General features: G+C 42.3%; 1 protein-coding gene across 15 annotated transcripts in view; it reads left to right on the top strand.

Annotated features, from left to right (window-relative positions):
- Window positions 1-17,981, top strand: part of MSRA (methionine sulfoxide reductase A) — a 509,296-nt gene that overhangs the window by 288,260 nt on the left and 203,055 nt on the right. For 14 of the 15 annotated variants that reach the window (XM_078347107.1, XM_078347102.1, XM_078347104.1 and 11 more), the window contains one exon: window positions 6,703-6,771. In XM_078347107.1, the coding sequence (XP_078203233.1) occupies window positions 6,759-6,771 (13 nt within the window). In that variant the 5' untranslated portion in view covers window positions 6,703-6,758. Of the gene's footprint in view, window positions 1-6,701; window positions 12,820-17,981 lie in introns of those variants that run through there. The other variant, XM_054243565.2, reaches the window with a different exon arrangement.

Here is a 17,981-nt window from a genome sequence, read left to right as displayed (position 1 = left end):
ACTTGCATACGGTCCCTGGTCACCACTGGGGAGAGCAGTGAGCTGTCTTCCCCTTCTCCTCTAGCTTTGACAGTGAAACTCGCCTTCTGGGTATCCATAGCAGCTGGGGACATTTGCCTGACTCCCACCACGCCCTTCCTGGGGACTCCCTGCCTTGACACTCCTCGTCACAGGTCCCAGCTGCCAGTTGTCGCTTGCCTTCCAGGTCAGGGAGGAGCACTGGGACTTCCTGAGACACAGGATGAGTGGGGGCAGTGGTTGGCAGGGACAGGAGCAGCCCCTCCCGGTGGCCCCCTCAACACCACATTTGTCTCCATTTGGCCCCTCCTGATGTATATATAGAGCATGCTGTGTTTGGGGGCAATACCCACTCTTGGGTTAACTTGCACCTTAAAACGCCATATCCTACATTGTAGGAGCTGTGAGGGACAAACACAACAGAACCACAGTGCCCTTGGGCATGTATGACTAGAGGCATGGCTCCCACCTCTGTTAGATCCCCTGTGTGGCTCCCTCCTCCATCAGAGCCTCTGTCAAATCCCCTTCAGGGTTGTGCCTGAATTTGCACTACTGTAGTTGCATTGTCAAGCAGTAAGAAAGTCATACAGTTTGAAGTGCATGAGACATTCACAAAACGAAATAAAAAGCAATGTCAGTATCATCTTCTTAAGCTTTTGAACATATTCCCCAGGTCCCCTTTCACATCCAGAAGTTGACTTTGACACAGTCTTGGTCTAATTAACCGCTGCTCCACAAGCACTGGGCTCTTGAGATAAATGGAAATCTGTTTCTCATGCTCATATCTTATTGGCGGAGGACACGTCACTGCCATCAGCACAGGCTGCCCTCCTAGAACATGTGGCTTTGGCATGTGCCCCATGGAGCAGAGAAGGGGCTGGAGCATGTGCCCAACCCACCAGATGGGAGGCACCCACTGTGCTATGGCTAGGCAACAGATGTCCTTGTTGGTGACTCTTCTGTCTCTATTTCACACTCTGCTGGTAATCAATAGTTAGGACTCAATCAATGAATGGCTTTTCTGTTTAATAAATTTGTTTCTTTGATAAAACATGCCATCAATTTTGAAACAGAAATTTGTAAATGGTAGTTAGGTTCCCAGGTTAGTCTACCCTCCCCCCAAATCTTACTGAACCTATATGAAGGGTTTAAAGGATCTTTGGTTCTTTGGCCCCCAAATACTTGCCTTAGAAGTGTTTCAATGAGAAAATGTCTTTAGAAACTCCATCTTGGTTTCTAGGAATAGAGCTGTCATTGCTTGGTTGTAAAGAACTTATCATTCTCTCATTATAGAATGGAAAGTTGCTCTCAGATTTCCCCTTATTCTTTTATCCCTAGAGCAATATGTAGCTTGGAGGATTGTCAGAGGGGTTTTCTTGCAGTGTATCATGTAGAAATGAGAAGGAAAATGACTTCTTTGCCTGTGCCATCTTTATTTTATCCATTTAAACCAGAAATGGCAAAATAATTTCATCACACATGCTGCCTCTAGGTGATATAAGACTCTATAGGTGCTGCGTTGAGAAAGGATTCTGTGGTTACATTCAGGGATCAAAAAAGTAGGCTGTGGTTGATTAGTGATGTCTGCAATGTGCGTGGTCATGGAGGGAAGGCAACTAATGTGTATTTGCCATTCCTGACTCAGACCTGTCGGAAAGTAAAGTTCACACATAGATGATAATACCAGCCTAACTATTATATAGAGTTTGTTATGTACTCGACACTGTTCTGAAGTGCTTTTTGTATTTAATTCTCAAAATACCCCATGCAGTAAGTACAAATGAGGAGACTTACAGTGAAGAAATTCTTACAGATGAGGACACAGAGGCATGAAGAGGTTGAGGGACTAAGCCAAGATTATATGGGTAGGAAGTGGGATAGTTGAGTTAGAGTCAAGCTGTCTTGTCCTCGAGCCCCTGTTTTTAGCCACCAGTTCTGTCCTGTCTCAGTGCTTACGAGTGTTGTGCCTGCAGTCCACAGGACCCATGTAAGACTCAGCTGTATTTCAGAAGAAAATGCAAAACCATGTTTACGGAACCTGTTATCTTTAGGCCTCAGGCTCTGGAATAAAAGACAAGACAAGGGCCCAGGGGACCTCATCAGTGAGGAGGGAGTAGCAAGTGGATTTCCTCCACTTTCTCCAGTTCATGGAGTATTTCTGGTCTTTCCACCTTGGCCAGCACTGCCAACCTCTCAGATGACAGTATGTAAATGTGAAAGGGAAGAAGGGTGGAGGTTTAAGGAGTGGAATAGGGGAGTTTCCTTGTTTCCAGGTCACCTGGCTGGGGGAACTATTTCTGAGGGGCCATTGTCAATGATCATTTTATGTAAGGAACCCACACATGTACACATAAAGATATATAATAGTCATGCACCGCATAACAATGTTTTGGCCGACAAGGGATTACCTATATGATGGTGGGCTCATAAGATTATAATGGAACTGAAAAATTGTTATTGCCTAATGACGTAACCAGGACATCATAGCACAACACACTATTCACATATTTCTGTGATACTGTTGTAAACAAACCTACCGTGCTGCCAGTTGTATAAAAGTTCAGCACATTTGATAACATACAGTATCTAATACTTGATAATGACCATAAACGACTATGTTACTGGCTCATGCATTTGCTATCCTATACCTTTTGTCATTATTTTGGAGTGTGCTCCTGCAGTTGTAAAAGACTGTAATATAGCCTGGGGCAGGTACTTCAGGAGGTGTCCAGAAGAAGACACTGTTACCATAGGAGATGAGAACTCCAAGTGTGTTATTGCCCCTGGAGACCTTCCAGTGGGACACGATGTGGAGGGTGGAAGACAGTGATGTGAGCGATTCTGATTTGTGTGCATTCGTGTCTTAGTTTTTAACAGAAAATTTAAAAAGGAAAAAAGAAATGAAAATTTTAAAAATAGGAAAAGCTTACAGAGTAAAGATATAAAAATATTTTCATATAGTTGTACAATGTTCTTGTATTTTAAGCTAAGTGTGCTTGCAAGAGTCAAAAAGTGAAAAATATACTAAAAGTTTATAAAGTAAAAAGTTACAGGAGCTAAGGTTAATTTTGTATTGAAGAAAGAAAATCAATGTAGTGTAGCCTGAGTGTGTGATATTTATAAAGTCTGCAGCAGTGTTTGGGAACGGCCTAGGCCTTCACATCCATTCACCACTCATTGACTGACCCAGAGCAGCTTCCAGTCCTAAGTACCCAAGACAGGTGTACCATTTTTTAAAAGCTCCTTTATGCCATATCTTTACTGAACGTTTTCTGGGCTTTTAAATATTTAGATCACAAATACTTACCATTGTACTACAGTTGCCTGCAGTATGCAGTATAGTCACATGCTGCACAGATTACAGCCTAGGGGCAGTAGGCCATATCGCAGAGCCATAGCCCAGATATGGAGCAGGCTCTACCGTCTAGGTTTGTGTAAGTGCACTCTGTGGCTGCACAATGACAAAATGATCTAACAACACATATATTTCTCAGACTATATCCCTTTTGTTAAACGATGCATAACTGTGTATATATATTTTTAATGTATAGAATAAGTTATTTTTCAGAATGGCTGAAGAGAGACTTTTTAGTGCCATTTACCTCATCGTGATTTCAACAAATACTCATCAAATGCTTGTTCTGTGTCAATATGCTGAGCTAGGGTAATGGAAATGGGGAGTCAAAGAGCTATGACCCCTGCCCTTCCTGAGTTTGCAGTCTGGAGCTTGGTAGATGCAGTCTCTGTCCAAATAATGGCATAAGCCCAAAGTGCTACTCGGGTGAGTGCTGCAGAGGAAAGGCCCTTGGTCCCAAGAGATCAGGGTGGCTCTGGTAGATGAATGAGGGACACTGGTATCCTGACCATGCGGGTTCTTGCAGGCCATGCCAAAGAGCTTTGACTCTGGCCTGAGAGTCATGGGATACCATGAAAGTGGGGAGGGTTCGTGGAATTTGTGTCACATGATTAGATTTTTTTCCCTTTGGAAATATAATTGCGGTTACATTGGGAAGAATGAATTGGAGAAGGGATATAGAAGACTTAGAAGGCAGATGTAAGAATCCAGCGAAAGGGGTCAGGACAGCTGGGGCTATGGAGGCTTAGGTAGTGAAGAGAAGTGCGGGGGGCGGGGGGTGGGGGGCGGGAATGCTACAGGTGTCTGGGATGGGAGAGTCACTACCTGTGGTGGTAGATTGGATGCGGGGAGTGAAGGGAAGAGAAGGGACGAGGACAGCTAGAAAGCAGGAGCACGGCAGGCCTGTTCCCTGAATTGGGATATGCTGGCAGATAAACCGGTTTGGGGTGGAAGGACATCCGTGTAGTTTTGCAGTGTTCAGAGATGTCAGATAGGGTGCACTTTGGATTGTGAACATGTGGGTGTCAGTTGGGCCATCGACAGGCCTCGATGGATTGTCCTGGGAAACCAGCTACTGTGGAAAAATATAAAGATCTATAATTTTGATTTTTTGAATTCAGATGTTTTCACCCTAGACAGTAAGAAAAGAATCTAATAATGGCAAAGGAAATTAATAAAAACAAATGTATAATCTTTCTATTTTCATTTTTGTGTTCTTCTGCCAGTCTTTTCCCATAAATATTCGTATTTTAATTAGTTGTCATTATAATCTACGTAGAAGATATAATAGGATTGTGTTTCCTTACCATTATCCCAAATATTTTCCCAGATTTCTATATCTCTCTCAAGGCTGCATTTAGAACATGTATAATATTCTGTTCATTTGGTAAATCATAAGTGGTAATTTTCTAAGCAATTGCTCTACTTTTGGATGTTTAATTGATTTTAAGATTTTGTTAATACAGGTAGTACTTTCATAAATATTATGTGTATCACCTTTTTTTCCTCTTGCATTTTTTTTTTCTTAAGGTAAATTCTTGCAAATGGGATTCATGGGTTAAAGAGTTTGAATAGATTTCTGACTTGTCATATGGGTCAAGGCAAACGTTTTCCAAACCACTGACAGGGCTGTGAGGCGAGACCGTAGGACAGATCTTTGCCCTCCACGGAAGCCCAGCATATTTCTTTGAATTCAGTAACCAGTGGTTCTATCCAGATCAGTGAATACTTGAAAGGTCACCTGGGACCTTCTATCACACATCTGCTAATTGTGCCAGTTAGTGGCTATAGATCTGTCTAAGGCCACTGAGCTCACCACCTTGCCCTCGGAACCCTGGGCTAGCTCCTCCCTTTTCTCACGCCTTCTGCTTGTAGGATGCCACAGTGACTTTAGAACCAGTGGAAGCCCCAGAAGGGAACAGATGGAGTTACCTGAAAAAGTGAGCCCTGTAAGCCTCAGGCTCCAAGAGACTTGCATGGGTACTGCAGAGGCTGCCTGTGGTTCCCATGGTTTTGGATGGGTTCTCAAGACCTTCCGTGACCTGGTCTCCGCTTAAGAGATTTACTTGCCATTGCTTCTCAAAATAGCACCTCCACTCCACCCAGACAGGTTGTTTTCTGGCCCAGGAAGAGGCCTCTTGGCCCTCACTCAAGTTGCTTCCTCACCCTCACCTTTGCAAACCTGGCTTCTCTTTTGGACTCGAGGAGTGGCAGTGCCTTCAGGCAGCACATCTGACTTCCCACGCGGCGCTCCTGCTTCAATCTCCTGCACTCCTGCAGGACCCTCCATCCACATACCAGGACATAATTATATGCTTTCTTTAATGTTTGTTTTTGCAATTCTTATTTCTCGAAGATAACTGTACTCTTCTTGACAGCAGGAGCCATGCCATCCTTCCCTAGACCCCTCCAAGCCTGGCTTCAGTGCTGAACCCTTTGCCTGAGCCCAGCCAGTCCTGTGTGACCGGTTCCCGTTACATCAAAGCGTCTGTGTCCATGATGCAGTGTCAAGCGTCTTAGCTGTCCTTTCTTTTTGTATTTTCCACATAAGTGCTCATATTTAAAACTTGCTGAGGATATTATTAAAATACTCATGGATGGAGAATATTCCTGTTCTCTTTTGATCACACTTTGGGGGTTGTAAGATCAAGTTAATGCTGGAAAACTGTAACCTGGTCACTTGATACTTCTGAATCCTCGATGTCCACTAGGAAGGGCAGGGTGACAGGTTACAAGGACCTGTGGGGGGATAAGGAGCAGTAGGAGGCACCAGAATATCTGCCTGGCCCTTAAAGAGGCTGGTGTCTTTGGCCTGGGAGAACAGTGCTTGTATTGTAGTGAAATGACATGTTCTGCTATTGTATTTCTTGAAAAATTGGTCCCAATGGTACCCCGCTCTTTTTACCTCTCACTTTAAATTCTGAGTGCATCAGATTGTTAGGAGTCTTCAGGGGGACCCACCTCCAGTTCAGCCTGGAAGTTGGAGCTTTCCTTGTTCTCTAGAGATGACCTGGCACAAGAGGGACTGTGGCTGGATGTAGGGAGCCTTCAGGCTGGGCTGGGTCTCTGCCACCCATTGTCCAGCTCTGCGCAAGCTCAGACGTCAGCCTACTCTCTTGTAAAATGACATACCTGAGCTAGATGATCTCTAGGCCCTTCTGCAACTGAGATTAAAACCAAAATAATTGAAGCTGTCTTCAGAGGGTAAGCTTGAGTTCATTTTTAACTCAAAGGAGAAATAGGCTCATTGACACATTTAATGACATGTGTTAGTATGTGTTAGAACTTTACACTTAAACTTGCATTTCTTTCTTTCTTTTTTTTTCTAGCCAAACATCATGTCAATGGCAACAGAACAGTCGAACCTTTCCCAGAGGGAACACAGATGGCTATATTTGGTAAGATATCAACTCTGAAAGAAAACCCAAATTGTGTGCAAAGATGAGTGCCAAATTTCTTAGTTTTAGCAAGTGTCCTGAGGGCTTCAAAATCTGGGCTCCTCTAGATATTTACAAGTTGTTACAGCCAAGAAAACTATTGAGTTCCTAGTAATCTCTGAGATTGGAAAAGCTTCTTCTATAGAATTTAGTGTGCTTTATTTTCTTACGTCGACAACCAAATATCAAACTGAGTATTTGCTATTTCTTATGTCCACATTGTAAATTAACCTGCTAATTTAGGGTTTGCGTTTTTCTTTGCTAGCAGGATTTTTTTTTTTCCACATGGATATATCAGTTTGTTAAAGGCTGGGATTTAAGTAGTTTTGACTTGTTATTCCACAAAAATCAATCTAATTGAATGATTTATTTCTTCTCCATCATGAATTAAGCACACTCCTTAAGAGAAAATGTTGATTAAAAATGTTTTCAGTGAAGTCCAGTCCTTGAGTGGTATATTATGTGGCAGGGCAGAACTTCTCTGTTAAAATTCCAATCTATTGGGTGAAGAGGTCCTTTTAAATCTGTGTTTTCTTCCCTCCATTTCTTGTGTCACCTAAACTTCCTTTAGAATGTCTCTTCCCTGCCTTCTTTTTTCTGTTCCTTTCCTTCCTTACCTCCCCTTCCTTTGGGCCTCCCTCCCACCTCCTGTCCCCTTCTCTCTAGCAATTCTCTGGGGTTCATCCCTGTGTTACCCACTGAAAATGATGAACTCTGTCCTCTGGAATTTTAAGTGGACATTCAGTGCCTCACCTGGTTCCTTCCCCTCCACCTTTAGACGGTTCTGTGATGACGCTCATCCTAAAAACATGAGGTCCTTGATTTCATGCCTCCTATATCTTCTCTCCTACTCTGGTCTGGATGGTCATCTCCTTTGAGGGTACAAAACTGCTCTGAAGCCTTGAAGTGCACTTGAACTGGAAATTAGCCTCAGAATAACCTGGTCTGTGACTGAGCACATTCAAGATAGATTGTACCCTTATTCCCAGAGATGGAACCAGAATTAGACATTAGTGAGGACTGGCAGTTGGAGTTATAAACAGGGTCCCAGTTCTACCTCAGTGTTGGTAAATCATGCTCTGTACAGACTGTCACCTTTTTAAATAGATTGATCAGTGATTAGAAATCATTATGCTCAGAAATTTAAGTGAAGTTGATTTTGTAGAAGGCCTCACAGACTCTCTCAAACATGTGCTAAAATGTTTGATTTGCTAACCTTCCTGTCCCAGCCTGTTGTCTGTTATTATGGGACAACAAGTGTCACATAAATCAATGTTCATAGGGTTCTTTTGATGATGTATTTATTTATTTTCCAGTCCCTCGGATTTGCCAACCCCAGGCATATGAGAAACTAGGTCTTATGTCACATTGGGAAATAGTAAATGACACTAACTCCTTTTAGTGGGTTTCCCTCTATTGGGATATTGGAGTAAAACTTCTTTCTTGAAGGGCAGACCCAGTATCAGATGGGCTGATGACATTGTTTGACTACAGAATGGGATATATCAGGGAATAAGGCTCTATGACAAGCCTTTTTTTTTTTTTTAAGCCAGGGGTGGGGGTGGACAGGTTTGATTTATAGTGGGTTACTAAACATCCTTACCCAAGGCCTTCATTGTTTAACTTTACACAAGTAACTTCCCCTCTCCAGTTTTTGATGCCTCCATTTTCTTAGAGCTGACGGGTGAGCTCTAGGACCTCTGCAGTCCAGACCCTTGGCTTTTACCTCTTACATATTCAGGATCGAAGATTCCTGGAGCAGGAGGCAGCCCTTGGGAGGCCCACTGTGCGTGGCCAGCATGTGTGGTTTTAAAAGAGATGAATCATATGCATAATTTCTATAAGTTAACAACATGTAAGAGGCAGAATTATACAGATCATAAAATAGAATACATTTGACATCTAAGAATTCCTACTTTAGAAATGCAGTTTAGCTCTTCCAGATGCTTAAATTAAGACCCTATTTTGGTTAAGTATATACAAGCATTTCATATTAATGTCTTCAAAATGATTCTCACTTTCTCACTTTCTATGGCTTGTCCACCTGGCCTAGAGTGGAGTGGTGAGTTTTGCAACCTTTGAGGATGGGCTTCTGCCATTCTGGGTTGTTTATCACTGCACTAGAAAGGTCAACTCAGCACAGTGCCTGACTCTGGAATACATTGGGCATTTCACCCTGCCAGCCCCTTGCAAAGCTGATGGACTCACATACTTCTCTTCCTAGCGAGGCCATGTGACTTATCCAGAGCCACTCGGCCAAGGAGGTGGTTGGTGGAGCTAGAGTTTGAGCCCAAGTCTAATTGACCCTGAATCCATGTTCTTGTCATGATGTTCCCCGACTGTCTCTGCACTGGTTCAAGGAGCCCTGGGAAGGCCTGATAGATTCAGAGGCACCTTTCAGCTGGATCCATGCACAAAAGCATGATTTCCAGCCACGCCCATTTAGCACGTAGATTTGTATGCTTGCATGCCTTCCTAGAAGGAGTCTTGAGAAGCAGCCTTTGCTGGGAGCATACTGATTGGAGCAACATCTCCTGCTACTATCATGCTTTTCCATTTAACTGTAGTAGCATGTATTAATGCACAGGAGAATGTCTTACATTCACATGACTGTGAGTTTGCCAAAACAGTGATGGCACTTGTGCTTGTTCAAACCCCTTCTCCAGCCTTGGAAGTCTTCACATTTTGTGATAAAATAGTATCACCAATTACAATGTCATTTTTTCTTTTTCTTTTTCTTTTTTTTTTTTTTTTGAGTTGGTGTCTTACTCTGTCGCCCAGGCTAGAGTGAAGTGGCACAATCTCAGCTCACTGCAACCTCCACCTCCTCAGTTTAAGCCGTTCTCCTGCCTCAGCCTCCCAAGTAGCTGAGATTACAGGTGTGCATCACCACGCCCATCTCATTTTTTTCTTTTTTTTGTATTTTTAGTTTCTCCATGTTGGCAAGACTGGTCTCAAACTCCTGACCTCAAGTGATCCACCCACTTTGGCCTCCCAGAGTGCTGGGATTACAGGCATGAGCCATCGCCTCTGGCCACGGTGTCTTTATCTGTTGATTAATCAGTTGAATATACCTTGCCTGTAGAATGCTACCTAAATAAGAACTTTGAAATTTAATCCGCTCTACAAATGACCGTTGAACTACCACGAAGCTTTTCGATTAGATTGTGAAATGTGAGAAAGGACAGCTAGAGTCTGAGATAAAGGCATTTCAGCATGAAAAATGCATGAATGGGTCATATAAGGGATGAGAGAATAGATAGATGATTCCTTAAAAACTGTTGCTGGCCTACAGTCTTTGCAGATTTTCTTTTGTAGTCCAACAGTTTTTCTCCTGGTCTTGCTTTTCTGCCCCCGCCATTCTTAGGCTCCTCTGTGGCTCTCCCTCTCCCCTCCCCTTTTGGACAATGAGAACGAAGGTAATAGGCTCGGTCCTCCTGGGGGGCTTCTCCTGCCTGTGTGTGATGCTCTCTTTCAAGTCAGTGGGAGCCCTTTGCTTGCAAGCTGGAAAAGTGGAGCCATACATTTCGCAATTACTTCCTGTCTTTGTTCATGGTGGGGGTGAGTGCCCTCTAGCTCTCACCCTTTTGAACCTTAGAGCGCCCGCCCTGTGTAGTGGGCATTACTGTGTTCTTTTATAGGCAGACAAACTGAGGCACCCAGAGATTAAAGAAACATGGCCAAGGCTTCCTCAGGTATGAGAACCTCTTTTGCTGTGCCTGTCCTAGAAAGGTTTTGTCTGGCTGTCAGTATCTTAATGAAAGTGACAATCCGTTGGCCGTGGGCCACTCGGTGCATGCAGAGGGCCAGGCTCCAGCCTCTGCAGAGGTGGTTCTGGCACAGAGCAGCTACTCATTGCCTTAAAAATACTCTAGAGTCAACAAGATGGGTCATTTCACAAGAGAATCAAAGCTTACTAATTGAAAAGGCTGGAAAATAGACGGCAGGGGATTCCAAGCTTAATTTGTGAAGATTTTTGGTACACTTAAAATGTATCTTATATAAAAGATTAGCCAAGCATGGTGGCACCCACCTGTAATCCTAGCTACTTGTGAGGTTGAGGCTGGAGAACCTCAGAGGCAGCCTGAGGTTGGAGAACCTGGAGAACGTGGGAGGCAGAGGTTGCAGTGAGCCAAGATCGCACCACTGCACTCCAGTCTAGGTGATAGAGTGAGACTGTCTCAAAAAAAAATTTAAACACTACTATCTTTAAACATAAATTTGTCACCCAAACTAGGATATGTTAGAGAGTGAAGAGGGCGCTATGAACAATTCTGTTGAAATAATGAGGGATAAATCTGGAAGATTTTAGGCAACCAGGATATAATGTCCCCCTGTAGCAAGGTCATATATTATTAAATATCGCACCAAGAATAATAAATACACATCGAGCTACGTAAAAATGGAAAAATAATGAACTTGGATAGACAAAATAAAGTGAGCAAATGAAAAAATTGCAATACCATGGATTGGATTGTTTATAATATCACATCCATACGAGTAGTTATGATAGTTCTATAGGAGTAAGGGAATTGATCTGATTATACACTTACAGTTTTAATATTGTACTAATACTTTCCAGGTATGTAGGGTAATGAATGCTCCATCACTTGAGGTATTAAGATGGTAGAGTGGTCATCCCTAATGCGTTTGGAAATGGGGCTGTGTAGCCTTTTAAGACCCTTTCTTCTCAATTACTGAGAATTGACTTTTGCTTCAAAACACTGAAACATTAAGAAATTCTGCTAACTCCAAATTCTTTGACCCCATCATTATTTATTTTTTAATTTAAAATTTTTGTGGGTACATAGTAGGTGTATATATGTATGGGGCATGTGAGATGTTTTGATACAGGCATGCAATGTGTAATAATCACATCAAGGAAATGGGGTATCCATCGCCTCAAGCATTTATCCTTTGTGTTACAAACAATCCAATTATTTTTAGTTATTTTTAAAATATGCAATGAAATTATTACCTATAGTCACCCTGTTGTATTATCAAATACTAGGTCTCATTCATTCTTTCCATTATGTTTTATATCCATTAAACATCCCCACCTTCTTGTACCCCTACTACCCTTCCCAGCCTCTGGTAACCATCATTCTACTCTTGTCTTCGTGAGTTTGATTGTTTTGATTTTTAGATCCCACAAATAAGAGAGCACATGTGATGTTTGTTTTTTTGTGCCTGGCTTACTTCACTTAACATAATGGCCTCCTTTTTGTGCCTGGCTTGTTTCACTTAACATAATGCTGTTGCAGGTGACGGGATCTCAGTCTATTTCATGGCTGAGGTGTACTTCATGGTGTACATGTACCACATTTTCTTTATCCATTCTTCTGTTGATGGACACATAGTTTGCTTCCAAATCTTGGCTATTGTGAATGACTGCTGCAACAAACATGGGAGGGCAGAGATCTCTTTGATACACTGATTTCCTCTCTTTTGGGTCTATACCCAGCAGTGGGATTGCAGAATCTGAAGTTGTGAACCTATGCCAGTCGGGAACTCACATCCAGGCTATTTGGGGAGAGGTAAGATTCTGCAGTGAGAAACCTTAATATTCAGAAACTGATACCAAGCAGCAATAGCACAAGTACTTCTGCAAATTCTTTGAGTTGTTGTGACATGATGGACTCCCGGTAGCCTGATAGCAATATCTCTCTGACCTCAAGCCACTGGAAAACATGTTTTCTGGGTCAGATTCTCTGAAGATTCTTCAAACAACTTGGGGGAGCAAAAACCAAGCCAAGGCTTCAGGAAAATATGCTGTTGGTCACGTGGTACATCTCTGTTGACAGCCAAGGTGCCAAATAGAGCATTCGTGGGACCTTTTCTTGAACAGCTTTGTGGAAGAACTGATCCTGGAGCTGGGGCCAGCGGCTGGCAGCAGCCCAGAGATGTGCCCCTCTGTGGGGTACTCACCTTCAGACCCTCCGAAGAGAGTGAGAGCAATGTAAGGTGAACCAATCACAAGAAATTGTTTCCCCGCGACTTGAATGGGAGGTGAGTTTTGAATCAGCCCTAGTTATTTGTCTGCCAGCCAAGAAAACATCATAGGAAGCAGTCGGCAATATGTCAGACTTCAAAGGGAAGTGTCCTGGTGTCTCACTGGCGCACATCCAGCGTGATGTTGGTAAATAACCGAGTCCCGGTGTGGCGTATTTCTCCCTGAATCTTGACTGAAAACTACTGAAGCCCATTGTGTGAGCTGTGGAGGGGCAGCCACTCATTCCAGGAAAAAGGCCAGAAAGAATGACATTGAAATGTGTTTATGATTAACCGAACAATCTAAATTCATAAGATGGTCAGGACTGCAAGCTGCTAACTGGTGCAAACTTCTTAAATGGTAGAGCACTCGGGAAGATAAAAATGGACCTTCCTCCCTGAGTAATTTGAAGCATCTTGAGGGGGCAATGACTGGTCCTTGGTGGTATAGTTTAAGATGCATTTTATTTTACGTATCTTGTGCATGATTTCAACTTTCATTTTCTTCTTGAGTGCAGAGAAGTCAGATAATATAGAGAGGGAGAAAGAGAACTTTGAAACCCTGTGTTGAAAATATCTTCTGGTTTGGGAAGTATTGGCTGCGATGGTGCAGCCACGTTGACCTGGGCTGGTCCAGAAAAGAACAAGTATGGAGTCACAGAGAAGGTTGGGTCCATATGTTTAGAGCATGGAAGGTGGACTGTAGGTTGAAGGATGGGTCAGAATCCATTGTAGAATGGAGTAAATTAGATAGTGTTACATATAATAACACTTCACTTGTATAGAGATCACTTATCCATCAACTTTACCCATCTGGGTTGTAAGTAAGAACCGGAAAGTGAAGCTGTCCTTCCACAAAAAGGTTATGGAGAAGTCTGTAAAGAATTCAGAATTCCCAGAGGTTACTGAAGTCCTGTCATCCTTCCTGACTCTAGGCAAGTTTCTTCTGCCTTCTTAAGCCCCATCTCTCATCTGTAACATGATGGGAAGACTGTTTGCCTCCTAGGACTGTGGTCAGAGTGACAGGAAATGATGCATCAGGCCCTTGGCGTGGGGTTGACAGGCCTGGCTGGACAGGTGCTCCCTGGTGGATCATCTGTTCTCCTCACTTGGGGTGAGCTGTGATCAAGGCCCCGGGAGAGTGGCACCAGCATCGCGAGGCTCTATGGGATCCATCACCTCTCCTTCATAACTCCAGGCAAGTCCTGTAACTCGGGGATTTTGAAGGATAACATACAGCATTAGTGGAGAACTCACCTAATATCGGCTGGGTACGGAGAAGCCCCTGTTATTAAACTCTCTGTCAGGCTCACTCTGACCATGGGTCCATGTGAGATGGGTTGCTTGCTTCCATGTCAATACAGAGCTCTCAGAAAATACTGCATTTCTCTTTTGGCCTCCACTATAAAGCCGATCAGATGTAGCTAATTTTTTCCACTGTTTGCAGTTGTGTACAGCGACCATGCACTTGACTGACCTTTTTTCCTTTAAGTTTTGACAATGAGAGAGAGAGATTTAGTTTCTAATTGTGGTGGACATTTCTTAAATTTCTACAGAGGAATTACATTCAACAGGGTGTGCAGAAGAAACAACCAGTTATCTTCTATTGCTTCTCTGTTAACTTTTTTAAGAAGAGAAACATAGGCATGGAGAACAACTAAAACTAAAAATGTTACTCATTATTCAGTTTAACCCACTAGCATTTTTAAGAAAAATATGGAGCAATCAAGGATCAAATGCAGGTAACATAAAACATAATGTTCTGTTTCTTGTTCTCATTCTCCCCAGCCATCTTGGGCCTTGTTATAAAATGGATTAAAGGAACATTAAAATATATGCAAGACACAGCCAACTAACATGCATTAGAATTGGGTAAATATTAGGCTAAAGGAAAAGAAAGTGAAATGAAATAAACAAAGAATGTGTGTCACAGTCTTACATAATTTATAAAACTTGATCATAAATTTGGCTCTATGTTTCCTAGCAACAACATGAAGAAAAATCAGTTGGTTGCATGATGGACTTCATTTTTTAAAAATTATGGTAACATATACATCATATAAAATGTATCGTTGTAACCTGTGGTTCAGGGGTGTTAAGTACTTTCACATTGTTGAGCGGCCATCACCACCATCTATCTCCAGAGTTATTTTATCTTCCCAAAGGGAAGCTCCATATCCACTAAACACTGTCTATTCCTCCTTCCCCCAGCCCCTGGGAACCCCTGTTCTACTTTATGTGTCTCTAAATTTGACTGTTCTAGGGACCTCCTACAGGTAGAATCGTACAGTATTTACCCTTTTGCAATTGGCTTATTCTACTTAGCATAATGTCTTCAAAGTTCATCTTGTACTGTGTATGAAAATTTCCTTCCTATTCCATTGTATCTATAGGCCACATTTGGTTTATCCGTTCACCTGTCAATCAGTACTGGAGTTGCTTCCACCTTTTGGCCATTGTGGATAAGGCTGCGATGAACCTGAGTGTACAAATCTCTCTTAAAGTCCCTGCTTTCCATTATTTTGGGTGTACACCCAGAGATGGAATTGCTAGAGCATATGGTAATTCCATGTTTAATTTTTTGAGGAGCTGCCATATCATTTTCCACAACGGCTATACTTTTACGTTCCCACCAGCGAAGCACAAGGGTTCCAATTTCTCCACATCCTTGCCAACCCTTGTTATTTATTTATTTCTAAAAATTATAGCTGTCCTAATGGGTGTGAAGTGGTGATGGATTTAAGTTTGACTTACTGATTCTAAAAATGTACACGCTTGGGGGAATCACAAGAATTTTGAATTCTAGAACCAGAAAGAAATTTCTTTCAAGGGTACTTAGAAGGAGGACACTATGTACTACAAGGCATTCAGCAGCACTGCTGATGGTACCCTTGGAGTGAGTGGCATGCGAGTGTCATGGCTGTTTGTTACTCTGCTTTTCTCTTTGGGTTCCTGACCCTCTCCCAGCAAGGGGCGATTTGGCCCTCACATCCCTGCAGGTGCCAGCGTGCTTGTCTGGTAGCTCTGGTTTAACCCAGAACTTAGTTGCGTTGTATGTAAAACAAGCAATGGACCAGGTATCTTGTAGATTTCCTGTCAATATCATTTATCTCAGTTGAGTTTTAAAAGGTATTTGTTTTTTACTTTGCGATTGTGAAATATTTCAAATACGTAAAACCAGAGAGCTTAGTATCCTGAAGCCTTGCTCACTCAGCTTCCACAGGTCTCAGTTACGGCTAAATGTGCCTTGTCTACATCCCTACTCATTCCCCCTCCTCTATCCTAGTATATTTAAAGCAAATCTCAGCTACCCTACCAACTCATCCATTAATATTTTGGTATATATCTCTAAAAGATAAGATGGATATTTTTAATCATACCTGAAATAATACTTTTTAAATATCATCAAATCTCCAGTGAGTCCATTTCCCCGTTGCCTCATAAATGTTTTTTAAAATTGTTTCTGTGAATCATGAGCCAGATCGCCTATGCATTGCAATTGGTTGATATAAGTATTTAGTTTCTTTTCATCTGTGAGTTCACTCCTTTTTTTCTCTCTTTCTCTCTTTCCCTTGCTGTTTATTTGTTGAATAAAGTAAATAATTCAGCTGTACTGTTTCCTTCAGTCTGGACTGAACGATCATGTTCATCTGTCTTCTTGTATTTTCTACAAACTGAGAGTCAGAGGCCTGATCAGCATCCATAAGTGGTGGTGTGTGATTCAGGAGGCACTGAATACCCAGTTCCTTCATTATTATTATTATTATTATTATTACTGAGACAGAGTCTCACTCTGTCACCCAGGCTGGAGTGTAGTGGCATGATCTTGGCTCACTGCAACCTCTGCTTCCCAGGTTCAAGTGATTCTTCTGCCTCAGCCTCCTGAGTAGCTGGGGTTACAGGCATGTACCACCACACCCAGCTAATTTTTGTATTTTTAATAGAGAAGGGGTTTCACCATGTTGGCCAGGCTGGTGTTGAACTTTGACCTCAGGTGATCCACCTGCCTCCCAAAGTGCTGGGATTACACGTGTGAGCCACCTGCAGGCACCTTTTCTTTTGGTGAAGTTAGCAGCCCCTTACTGATCATTGCCTCAATTCGTTATTATCTCAGAAGCTGCAACCTATTTTAATTGTAGCATTTTTAAAATTCGTGAGCTGCAATATTTCTATAAATAGAGACTTCTCCTTATCAACTATTTGGTTACTGTGAGATCCAGTTGCTGAGGAAAGCAGGATAAATGGTGGTTTTCCATATCTACCATTTTGTCCCGTGTCTCTAAGCGTGGCTTTAAATGTATATTCCCAAGTGAAAGCATATGTATGGATAGTTGTTTAAGTCAAAAGCCATTTAACAAGTGATAGAAATCTCCTTAATGTGACTGAGGGACCATTTTCACTTGGGCATTTAACCAGATTATTGAAATTTATAACCAGCTGGATGAATACTTGAAAATAGAGTCACAGTAGACAGATTGCTGCAACAGATTTGAGTAAAGCAAGAAGCAGGCACACTGTCAGGTGGCAGAAGGTAGATTCTCAGGCAGAGCTCTCTCCATGAAACAGTGATCTCTCTTGTTCTTTCCCCAGATCTTGTGACCAGGGGACATGCTGCTGTGCAGGTTTGAGTCCCAACCCTCAGTAGCTCAGGATTAAAAAAGCAACTCCAGAGAGGGCCTGTGTTGGAGGAGGTCTTGCTTCTAGATGTAGAATGCCTTCAAAATGTTGAAATGGTAGAAATGGAGATAGTCAAGAAATTACAAAGCCTATTCAGGGGTGCCGCCCACTGGCAAGGTTAACTGCTTGGCCATTTCACCTGTAGTGCTTTTTCGCATCTCTGCTTAATACCGTGAGTGAATTTGAGGGTAGCAGAAGACACTTACCAGAGTGCAGTTTCCATATTTCCAGTTTTCATGGGCAGTTTAGGTAAAACTACCCATGGTTATCGCTGCCATATTTTTGGGGATTCAAGAAGAGGAGATATTTACTGACCCACTTCTTTTTTAATCTCATACATATCTCATGTATGTATTTTTTAAGTGATCGCTAACTTTTTTTTGGAATAATGTTATATATGAATAAGGTAAATAAAAATAAAATAATTCCCATGAATGAAAGTTGTTAGGTCCAGTACAATCTAGAGGGGTTGTTTTTTTTTTCCTGGTGGGCAATCAAAATCA

This window comes from Callithrix jacchus, chromosome 13 (genome assembly GCF_049354715.1).
Source record: "Callithrix jacchus isolate 240 chromosome 13, calJac240_pri, whole genome shotgun sequence".
Classification (NCBI taxonomy): Eukaryota; Metazoa; Chordata; class Mammalia; order Primates; family Cebidae; genus Callithrix; species Callithrix jacchus.
This window is presented reverse-complemented; position numbering and strand designations above follow the sequence as displayed.